Source organism: Phoxinus phoxinus, assembly GCF_949152265.1.
Source record: "Phoxinus phoxinus genome assembly, chromosome: 8".
Lineage (NCBI taxonomy): Eukaryota > Metazoa > Chordata > Actinopteri > Cypriniformes > Leuciscidae > Phoxinus > Phoxinus phoxinus.
In genome coordinates, this window is record NC_136883.1 from 20,243,370 (window position 1) to 20,254,775 (window position 11,406).

General features: G+C 37.7%; 2 protein-coding genes across 6 annotated transcripts in view; both read right to left on the bottom strand.

The window, feature by feature from the left end:
• Window positions 1-8,287, bottom strand: part of lrch3 (leucine-rich repeats and calponin homology (CH) domain containing 3) — a 31,088-nt gene extending 22,801 nt beyond the window's left edge. For 3 of the 5 annotated variants that reach the window (XR_013798522.1, XM_079620582.1, XM_079620581.1), the window contains exon 1: window positions 7,861-8,287. Coding sequence is in view for 4 of the 5 variants with exons in the window: in XM_079620582.1 (XP_079476708.1) it covers window positions 7,861-8,116 (256 nt within the window). In the remaining variant the exon portion in view is untranslated. The remainder of the gene's footprint in view (window positions 1-7,860) is intronic. The other 2 variants (XM_079620583.1, XM_079620584.1) reach the window with 1 other exon arrangement.
• Window positions 8,288-8,796: 509 nt separating this feature from the next.
• serp1 (stress-associated endoplasmic reticulum protein 1) lies at window positions 8,797-11,301 on the bottom strand. The gene is made up of 3 exons (XM_079620585.1): window positions 10,797-11,301; window positions 10,479-10,554; window positions 8,797-9,847 (listed from the first exon to the last, which is right to left on the bottom strand). Exons 1-3 carry the CDS (start codon window positions 10,878-10,880, stop codon window positions 9,807-9,809), a joined length of 201 nt encoding a protein of 66 aa, XP_079476711.1. The 5' UTR covers window positions 10,881-11,301; the 3' UTR covers window positions 8,797-9,806.
• Between the last annotated feature and the right edge of the window lie 105 nt (window positions 11,302-11,406).

The window sequence follows — 11,406 nt, forward strand, 5'->3', positions numbered from 1 at the left end:
GTATTCATGGTCAATGTGTCGATCTGTGGCCTGTAGACAACATGTTTGTCAGTGTCTTGGAGGTGTGTGTGGATGTATTGATGGCTTTTCAATCCACACTGGATCTATATTTATAACTGTGCAGCTGTGCTGCTGTGCAGAGATCCGGGATGGGGAAGACAGGAAGTGCTGCTGACTGTAATGTCTGCTTCCTACACAGAGTGCTACCTAAAACCAGCATGCTCACACACACACACCACTTTTCCATCGCCAGGGCGAACGGTTTTCAATGCGTAACCGTTCCAGTCCACGCCGATCCGGGCCAGCTGGTACGGTTACGGTTTCCACTGTGGGGCTGATAACGGCTGCTCTTTGGAACGTAATACAAATGCGTGACGCGTCAGTCGTTGCCTTGGTTACACACCGGTTTACTGATGTAAATAGCAACCGCATAATGGAGAGAATGATCAGATATTGCTTTGAATTTTATTATTACTTTGTGTTTGTACTCAAATAGTACCAGCTACAGAGAAACTGGTAGCCAGGCAACAGACAGCCCTGATAACACAAGTACGTCTCGGAGACGTCTATTTGATGTTTGCATTTACAGCAAGATGTATTTTTGAGTGTTTGCTCATCTTCGTTTTCTGTTAGATGTCATATAGACATTTAGAAGAAGTCTTTAAGATGTTTACGATTTAGAATGTACGTAAAACTGCTTTTTCTAAGATGTTTATCAGATGTTTTTTACACAGCAGATTAACAGATCTTTGGCAGACATTTTAAAAATGTATCTGTGCTATCTGGGAAGTGACCAATCCTGAGTGACTTCACTTCACTTCACAGATTGTACCAGCACGATTCAGGACGTTTAGCTAACCGTGCTGATAATTCCGGGCCGAGAACGGTTTGTAATCGTGCCGTGTCATACCAGGCTCAAGTGGAAAACAACTGGAACCGTTCCTTACCATTCCAAAAACAATTCGGCCCAGCGGTGGGAAAGCACTGGCATTATCCACAGTTTGGATCCATTACGAAGAACTCAAAACATACAAGTAGCCTACTTATTTTTCAGATGAGCACAAGCATCTAAAATCTGAGGGTGAAGAACATGTCCAGGTCATCTTTCACAGAAAATAAGAAATTATATTTTGAACAAAAACCAATAAAACTTATTTTTTAGGAGCAAAGAGTTTTGAGATTCACCCTTGGTTTTTAGACACTAATTCAATCCTTACAAATGCACTGTAGCAAACACCCACTAAACAAGCAAAGTCGGATCAGATTATATCGGGCCTAGACAGGATCCACACACTTGTCCTTAAGACTTTAAACATGAATGGTCCGTTTATACATGATGCTGATGCTCGAATTCTGAAAACATGCAACATTACGCAACAACGGCTGAGATGAGCGAAGACGGAGTGATGTGCATCTACTCGTTTTTTCGTTTACATTTCCTTTATGAATGTAACCGGACAGCGTTGCAGACTGACTCATGGGCCTCAGTGAAATACAGTAATATCCAGTTCACTTCACTTCCTCAATGCTTGTACACAACAGTCCTCAGTTCGGGCCTCGAGGCAAGACAACAGACAACTCACTGGCTGCAATAATGTTCAATCCAGCATCTCCCTCAAAGGATTCCTGCGCCATTCCTTCTATATCAAATATCTCTTTCATATGTCTTTTCAATAAAACGCACTGCAAAATAACTCACCAAATACAAGCAACATACTCCTAGTCTAAAATAAATACCAAATATATCTAAGCCAAAGAGAAAAAAAGCTTTTTTGACAACAATATAGAAGAACTATTTTTGACTAACAGCTATTGATGCTAAAGAGGATTCAAAATGTTCAATACAAGAAGTAAAATACATTGTAAATCCAGTTAAAAACAATCAAGGTATGTTTTACTTTTAAAAACCTCTACACTTCGGATAATAAAGTAGCCTACATAGATGTAGTCTAGAACTGTTTATGGGGCAGATTCAAATACCTACAATTTTTTATTTTGACTAATTATTTTCATAAAAATGACACAACTGACAACAAAGCATTAAAAAAAGCACTTGTTTTTTGATGTGTTTGAGAACAGATCACAGGAGTCACACACCAGTGTGTTTAAGTGGCCGCCATATTGCAAGCAAGAGGTTGGCTGCAGTGAACTTCACATGCCTGCTTATATAAGGCCAAGAGCTTCTGTTCAAAAACAAAGCGTGGCGTGGGAAAGTGTGTAATTGCAATGTCTCCAACCTTTTCAATGCTACAATCGCAAATCTGACATGTCCACAGTCCACAGCACATTGTGAGAGCTATAGCGTTTTACTAGCCAGTGTGAGTCGCGCTGAGTGTGTGCACTTGGATGGGTGAAATGCAGAGCACAAATCCCGAGTATGGGACACTTGGCTATACATGTCACGTCGTCATTTAAACAGACAATGCTAAATCATTTCTAATCACTTAAACTCTTAAAATGAAATAGGGCACAAACATGTTCTTGACAGGATTAGTGAGATTTAATTTATATCATCTAATTATTAGATTTAAAAGTTTTTACCATTTATCTATGACTTAGAAAAAATCTAAAACTCAATGTGGTTTCACTTCATTAAAAATCTTTTTAATGAGCCGATTAACCAAATAGCCAAAATAACCAGTAAGTCCTAAAGAAGTTGAAACAAGGGATGGGTATTTTTCAAAAATATTGTATTCAAATATTTGGGCTTATAAAAATTTAATATTTGTTTATTTAAATGACGTTTAATGAGAAAGACGTTATTTTTCTTTCCTCATTCGACTGGTGTTTGGATTTGATGAGATCTCTATTGTGGTGGTGATATTATGATAACTCAGTTTCATTCATTAATTTGGTCAAAAGTAATTCCATTTTGTAAGATAATTTCATCGAAGTAATTCCAAACTTCGCAAGGCAGACGACGACGACATTGTGATCAAATACAATAGACTTGTTAAACACGCTCCACAGCGCCACCCAGTGCATTTAATTATAACTGTGCGCTAGTGCTTGGGATTTATCGTGGATTCACAGCACGGCCAGAAAAGCAACGTATATAATTGCAATAGCCTAGTATTTGTATTTTTCGAATAATAATTACAGATTGAATACTCGAATATTCCACTAATTTGTGCACACCCTTAGTTGCAAACGTAAAAAAAATCAATTAAAATATGCTTTAAAAACATTGGAGTCTGGCAAGGGGAATAAACAGGGATTTTCATCAGTTAACAAATCTTGTGAATGCTGATTAAAAACCGAACTGTCATAACTTATCAACAGAACAACTTAAAATCAAACCTCCATCTGTCTGCCAGGGCTGCAAAACCAAAATATGTATTTATCATCTTGAAGGAAACTTTATCAATTAAACAGACAAGACAACAACAGCATCAAAATCTATATACAACACACGGCACAAATGTATAAATGCGAGTATGAGGTTAATGAAATCAGTCTGCAGGGACAATAGTGCTGGGTGTCGTTGAATTGACAGCGGTCCAGAAGGCCTTGTAATCGCTCTGAGAGGGAGGACACCTGTTCTGAGCCTTCTAAGCTGAGGGAAAACAACGTTCCTTAGCAGGAGACCAATACATTTGGCACAGTTCACAGGACAACACAGCCAAAGCTATCAGACAAGGAAATATCTGAGGTCACAGAAAGTCAGCAGACAGAGACTTGCAAACACTCTTAACAATAGGCTAGCTGTTTCGCTATGAATTGTTCAATACAACCAGCCAACAGATCATCATTTTATTAATTCCCGCAGGTTTAGAGCTTATGAGGCGGGAAATTCATTCAAACATTTATTCAATTACCTTATTGGTTGAAGAGCAAATTTATCCGCACAGATTATCAGATCAAATCAGTAATTTGAAAACTTTCTGAGACACAATTTCACATAACGCGAAAGTGATTGAGCGCTAACCAGTCTTCTCTCTCTCTTTCAAAACGCACACATGGCTTCACACATCACCACATATTTTGTACAAGTGAGCTGAACGCTGCGATTGCCCTCGCAATTCGTTACAGAATTGACCGTTCGCAAAGCAACGCCCCCTTTAGTTACTGTTGCTATGTCCGACAAGCCACGCCTCTCTCACACACACACATGTTCTCACGCAGTGAAAAATACATCGCGGAGCAGAGAGGACACTGACAACACACTGACAGACCAGGTTACTTTTGATATGAAACAAAGTCTCAACTTTCAAATTTGGTCATAAAAAAAAAAAATTTAAACAATAAATACCGTTTTGTGGCTTTTTAATGCGTCTGACAGATCGCTGTGTCGCCTCAGTTAAAGCTGCTCGTGAACCGATCATCTCTTGCTTCTAGTTTATTTATTTTATAGCATCAAATAAACATGAATGAACATACGAAGGAATGTTGTTTTAACCGCGGAAAGACGTCAGTACTAGTGGTCGACCGATATATTGCCAGGGCCGATATTTGGCATTTTTAATATCGGCATCGGCCGATAAGTTTTTCTGTTTGGCCGATGTGTTGGAAGCGGGACTTTTATTTTGACGGGCGGCACTGAGAACACCAGAGCCTGAGAAGAGAACGGCAGTGCCTGATCACACAGCGTTCACGCATTCTCCGTCTTCATTAATTTACGATCTCTGTCAGTGTCAGTCATATACTTTGTTAGACAGAACTGGTAAACAAAGTAAATAGTATGCGAAAAAGTAAAGCGTTTGCTTTTATATTATTTATAACAGAAAAGGCAATCAATCAGGCTAAAAAACTTTCTCATCTGCCGTCAACATTCAGCAAATGCGCATCTACATCATTTAAACAAATCTCTGAATATCTAATAAACAATTAATTTCACAAACCTTGCAGACAAAATGGTGGATTCGGCGAATGAGCGGATTATGGTTGGTCAGATCGCCTGTCAAACAAAGTCCCTGCGAAGGGTCAATTGTCACTTGCCCAATCGGGCCATTGTGGCATAATTACTAAAGTTGATCAAATGCACAACGTGTCAATTTAAACATTCAACGTTTTTAAAGCTTTCGGTAGTACTCGCACTCTAATTTTTGTGTGCTAATACGCGGAGAGCACACATATAAAGCCGCCTCTCAAACAGCTTCTGAGTACCAAACCGAGTGCTTTTTGTGGCTTATTGCGCTTAAACGGTCTGAAACGGTCAAAATGCCCGCCTTGCCGAGTATAAACAAACACAGTCGATGATGTGTGAAGTGAAGGTAAACAGTTGAGAAAAAAAACATGTGTATCAGTATATTGGATCCGTTCATTAGGCCAGCTCTTAAAGTGACAGCAGCCTAATATAGCTAGCCTACCTGCTGTCACATTATGCTTGTAATTTGTTTATTTGTTCTTGTTTACTTTGTAAATGTAATTCAAGGTTGAAATCAAGCTAACTTGTGCGGTGTGTAAACTCATGCGCAACAAAATGGCCCCATTGTAAAAACACATACATTTAGGTGAGATAAATGTAATTTATCAAATTCAAAAATCCCCCATAAGTCACCTAAGGGGGGAATTCCCCCCTATTTTCCAAAATGAAATTCAGGCCCTGGACTATAGGCTAAGAGCGGTCACTTTTTCCATTTTTTTATTATTATTGACAATTGATAAACCTCTCAGTCAGAATCAAAAGCCAATGTTAAACTGCTATTATCATCGTAAAATGGCATCGCTAAAAAAAGAACCAGAAACTATCTGGCAGAAACAAAGCTATGGCGCTCACAATCTGTCATTTCGCAAACCATAACAGACTCACAGCAAAGGAAGTAGAATTATTTCAGGGGCTCCAGAACCAAAAGCTTTCCTTTCTTCATTTTTTTCTGTTCATTCCTACAGTCTACATTTTTGTGAACTGCCTTTGGATGAGAACGAAATCAGAGATATCTGTGTGGATCCCAGAATGCACTGCACAGACGATCAATATTGACACAGACACAAGATACCATGTGTGCTCAGGATCAGAGCTGTAGTCTTGTAGTCTCCTATTTTCAGACCGTTCAACACAATACGAGGAGGCTAACCAGGGTAACACAGGCCTAACTATGGCACTTTAGAGAAGTCATTTCTTTTCATAACTAGACCTAGGGTTTGTTTGTGAATTATGAGCAGTAATTAAAGTGATATCATACCTGCATTAATAAGCATCACTTTATTTCCTACAACATTAGGCATAAAGATGCTATTGTGGATTGTGTCTACATTTCTACACATTGCAATTAGCAGTCAAACTCTAAAATAAAATCAGTTTTTCCACAATCTTCTATTGACAATTGCAATTTGAGATGCTATACCATGCAGTAAACTATAATAATAAAAAATTAACTGTAAATAAAAATAAATCCTCATAAATCTGCAATTTGTGCAAAAAAACTGAAAAGTATAGCCTACCCTATGATGAACTTATACATCTGCATGCAACTAACCATCAACCAGGTAGACATTTAAGCATTAACTTAGCACTTATAATATTATTACATAATATACAGCGGTCCAGAAAAACCTTCAGCCTGCTCGGTTACGGTTACATGCTTAGGAGGCGAGGGTGTTTAAAGAGGTTCTATATTCTCTCACATTGATGAGTGTATCACAACTCTATACAGGACATGCTACTTTTCTGATTGTGCTTCAGGAAATAAAGGGGGGGAATCACATGTCTGAACACGTCTAGAAACTCCTAAACCAAGATACCTGCACCTGTATGTGTCAGGTAAGCAAACTATTTTTTTTTTACCATAGTTAAGTTTGATTACAGCAAGTTTTGGTTTGTGCAGAAGAGGCAGGCATGGGTATAACTATTATTTTCAAAAGATTAGTACTAGTGCCAATATTGTCCTTCTCGGCCATCGTACACATACTTTAATAACCAATACATTGTTCAGAATAATCATTGAAGTGACATATTACGCATTGTCCAGCTACATTAGTAATGTGATAAGACACATACATAATTTTAGAAATTTAAAAATGTATAAACTATTTAATAAGTCACTACTACAGTGACAATAATCATAATAATAATGTAAAATAATATAAACTAAATTCCAAACAATATTTTACACATTTGTCCATTTTCCAGTCTGCACATGAAAATAGACAATAGCCTACATAACGGCCATTTACGTTTTAGTATGGGGGTCACTTGGACATGGCATCTAAAGACTGTAAAGGCCCCGATCCACATGATCATCAACATCCTGTCAATTTTATTATTATCAAACACCTTAAATTGATCTAAAATTAGCAAACAACGTAAGTTCAAAGCGTTCTCTAAATAAAGAGAAGTATGATTGGATCCCACAAAACAATGACCAAACCTTTTAATCACGTGTTATAAAGCCAACCAGATGATCAAACTTCTTGAGTGGTTCTTAAAAAACCTACATGATGATTAATAATGATCAAGCCTTAACCAACTTAATCTATTGATCAATCCTCAATCTGATTAGCAACTTGTTCAAACATCTTAACCTGTCAAACTCCTATAAACCTGACTAACAAGCCCCGTGTTTGGGTTTCATATTATAACGTTAACCTAACGTTACATGGAGCTCAATTTGACAGATGTTCCCTGAATGTCTAGTGTCCCATCGGATCATAATAGTTTAAACACAACCATGATTTGAAAGTTTGAAGTAATCCTAACTTTAGAAAAACCTCAGCTCTGAAGATGAAACGTTTACATTTATTGGTCACAAATGACTGATCATGAGTTCAGATGGGCTACCAGCCCAACACACACCCGTGTGTTTACACCAGTCAAGCCCTGTGTAAACTAGTGTAAAACTCGACCAACACGCCTTTAACTAGCTTTTAGGTCTGTTAACGGTTAAAGGGGAGCAGAATATAAGTAAATAGGCTCGGTACCGGCCCGGGTGGTGTCGGTGAGGTCGTGTCCGGAGGCGCTCCTCGGGAACTCCTTCAGTTTCCTGCCGCTCAGGTTAAGAGCTCCAGTGGCCGCCGCCTCGTCCAGCGCCCGATCCAGCGAGCGGTTCCAGGACGAGGGTCCGGGAGCATTGGATAATCCGTGATGGGTAGTTCCCGCAGAAGCAACTGCGGCGGGATGGCCGACGGTAAAAGAGGGCACGGCGTTTTCCGCGGAGAGCAACACCGAAGCCGCCATTACACAGCTAACACTCCCGCTGGATCCTCACGGGCCCCACACACGAGCGCGGACAGTGGCAGTGCGCATGCGCGGACGCACAGAGGGCAGAGAGGGGTCTGAAAACCAGACAGATCCAACGGAGCACGGAGCACGAGCGAGGACACTAGTGCATGCGTGGATTGAAGGCTCAGCATTAAAAAGTCCAACCAGTCTGGGCTGTAGGGAATTATCCCAAACTTCTCCTTTATTTTATCTTATTCTAAGTTTTATCATAGTCTAAAAACATGAATGCATGCAGTAAAGGGTAGTTGACAAGTATCATGAACATGAATTTTCTTAATAAACAAACAAATAAAAAATATTCTCTTATTTTAATACATTCTAACAAAGTATTCCTTATGTAGGAAAATGGCATGGTAAATAAATGTCAATGCATGATCTGAGATACAAACTTATTCAAGTTTGTTTATATGTAGTCAAGAAAAATATGAATGATACCATGATCGATAAACTCTTGCGAGTGTGAGACATATAAAAGTAGTAAAATCAAGTGAAAATTGTATTGACCTATTATGTTTTTTAATATATAAATATGCAAACGGCCCCCTACCGGTCAAATATAAAACTGAGAATAGGATTGTCTGCTCAGAAACCCCTCTATTTAACCCTTCTAAATAAAACATCATTAAAAATCACAACCTGTATAATCATTTTAATAAAAATCCATTATCATAAACAACTATTCCCACATTATGCTAACAGCCAACAGAGATTTACATTTGTGTAATGATAAGCGTTTGTATGTGTATTATATCATTCTATGAGACCCTTTATTGATCCACAGAAATAAATCTAGATCTATTTTATCCGTCTGATTGGAATCAGTTACAAGATAAATTGTGTTTTAACAAGTTAGTCTCTCTAAATAAATGTATGAGTATTTTAAATTATTTGGATATGGATTTACCTGATTGAAATGTGTTTTACTAATTTTATAAAAACATTTTTGGCATATGTAAAATGTATTTATTTTCATGTTTAAATGTGTTTTCATGTTTATCTACGTGTGCTGTCCGTCCTGGCCAGGAACCTCTTGTAAAAGAGATTTAAAATCTCAAGAGTTTTTTCCTGTTAACAGGAAATGGAACATAACTTATAAGTTATTTTAAAGACAAAAAGACATTTTAGATTTAAAAGTTTTTATTTTTTTTATTTTTCGTGTTCTCTACAAACAACTGAATATGTGGGCCCTTCATTTACTTGAGCAAATGGTCAAAGAACACAAATTCAGCTCTAAATGTAGAGGAAAATCCAATAAAGGTGCATAGTACCAAATAATGTTAATCAACATGAACTGGTCCAAAAACCTAGAACACAGAAAATACATTGCAGCATTTCCTTTAAACAATCATGTGTTGTTGTTGTTGTTGTTGTTGTTGTTGTTAGTTGTTTTTTCCACAGAAAAAGTTGAAAGTCATTTGTAGTCTTGGGTTTATTGCCTCGGTATTGGATTCAGCAGCAATATTGATAGAAGTCCCACATTGGAATGTTTCAGAAGATAACGTTCTTCCAGATTTTGAGTAAGGCACAAGAGACCGTGGTGTTGTGATGAAAAAGCTTGAGACACAAATATTAAATAAGAAAGGGGGAATGATCAAGTGATCTTCAGGCAGGCCAGGAGAAGAGAATAAACTGATGACCATTCATTTCACATTCCCATCCTGATGCTCTGAATGATCTGGAATATTGCTGTAGTGAGAAGACAGAGAAATAACATTAGAACAAAAACACTTGATCTTCAGAAAATGTAAAGTATCTAAGAATTCATATTATCTGCTCATATTTAGTCCTTTGCCATTTCACCAGAAGAGAACATAAAATATAAGAAACAACAATGACAGCATATCACATGTTGAATAATGAGAGCAAAGATATTTTATGGGGTCTTTAAAAAAAGTGCACGTTGCTTAGAGTTCATTAACATTGAATTAAGTGCTCATGCACGTGAAAAACTCTTTTTGAACTTCAAGTCTAAAGAAATTAGAACTAAATATCTCAGTACAGACATTTCCCTTTATTATTTATCCAATATAACATCACTAGCTAAAGCATAGACTAAACGATTTCTGAATCGTATCGTGTACAAAAAAAAAACAAGAAAATTAAATTGTGTCTGTGGATCAGGTTAGAAACCTGTCTGCAGAATAAATGCACTTGGTCCTTTTAAACAGAGTTATGAAATAAAGTTCATGTTTGGCAAGCTGGTGTTTTCCTTTGCATTTGATTTCAAAAAGTCATCACTAAATTCAAAGAATGATCCTTTTAATGCATTAGACATCACATTCAATGAAAGTGGATGTTTTTCGGACTGTAAACTCACCTGATCCACATACTACAAAGACGAACAAGGCAAGAAGCCACGGTCCCACCACTCCCTTCTCTTCTTGAATGCCTCGCTGTTGAGAAAATATTAACATTAATATATTTAGAGACATACATTAGCTAACAGTTACTTCTAAAGAAAGCCAATATGATCAAATGGACAAATTAAAGCTCCTCTACATGACCAAACCAATGTCCACAATACACGAAGTAAACCTTTACTGTGTAGAGCCAACAGCAGTAAGACCTATTTTAGATACATTAAAATAATTACTAACTTATAGTAAAAGTCAAAGTGGTAAAAGCTGAAAATTACCGTGGATTTGGCCACATTGCCTCTTAGAGTGATGTTCTTGCTGTGTTTCTCATTCGCCATGCGAATCCTCTGTTTGGCCACCATCTTTTACTGCTAATTTGATGTTTTTTAAAGAAAGAAAGAAGAAGAAGCGTCGAGACCGACAGTGATCCGAGCAATAGTATGATCAGTTGACGTGTGATCTTGCCACTGCACTGGTTTAGTCTACGTGTTCATAAGAGGAACTCACTCCACCCACGAGACGTGGACGATCGAAAGAGAATAAATGAGTAGAATGGCAATCCGGATAAAATGGAGGCTATAATGGGCGGCGATTGGATTAGCCAGCCGACTAATCTGAACTATTTTTTTTCTTTCTATTTTTGTTATTTTCAGTGTATTTTTCGTTTTATGCCAATGAGTATTAAAGTTAATCACTTTTATTAATCATAATTATTTTTTTCCGGAGCGCTTGCTTCAAACGCAGAGTTGTTGTCACGTGGTAAATGTTACCACAGTCGGCGCTGGCGATGTTGGACCAATCACTGCTAGTTTAGAAAATATTTTTCGGGCATTTAGTAAAGGTTGCTTGAGTAAATATTAATTTGTGTGTGTTAGTGGCAAACATTGA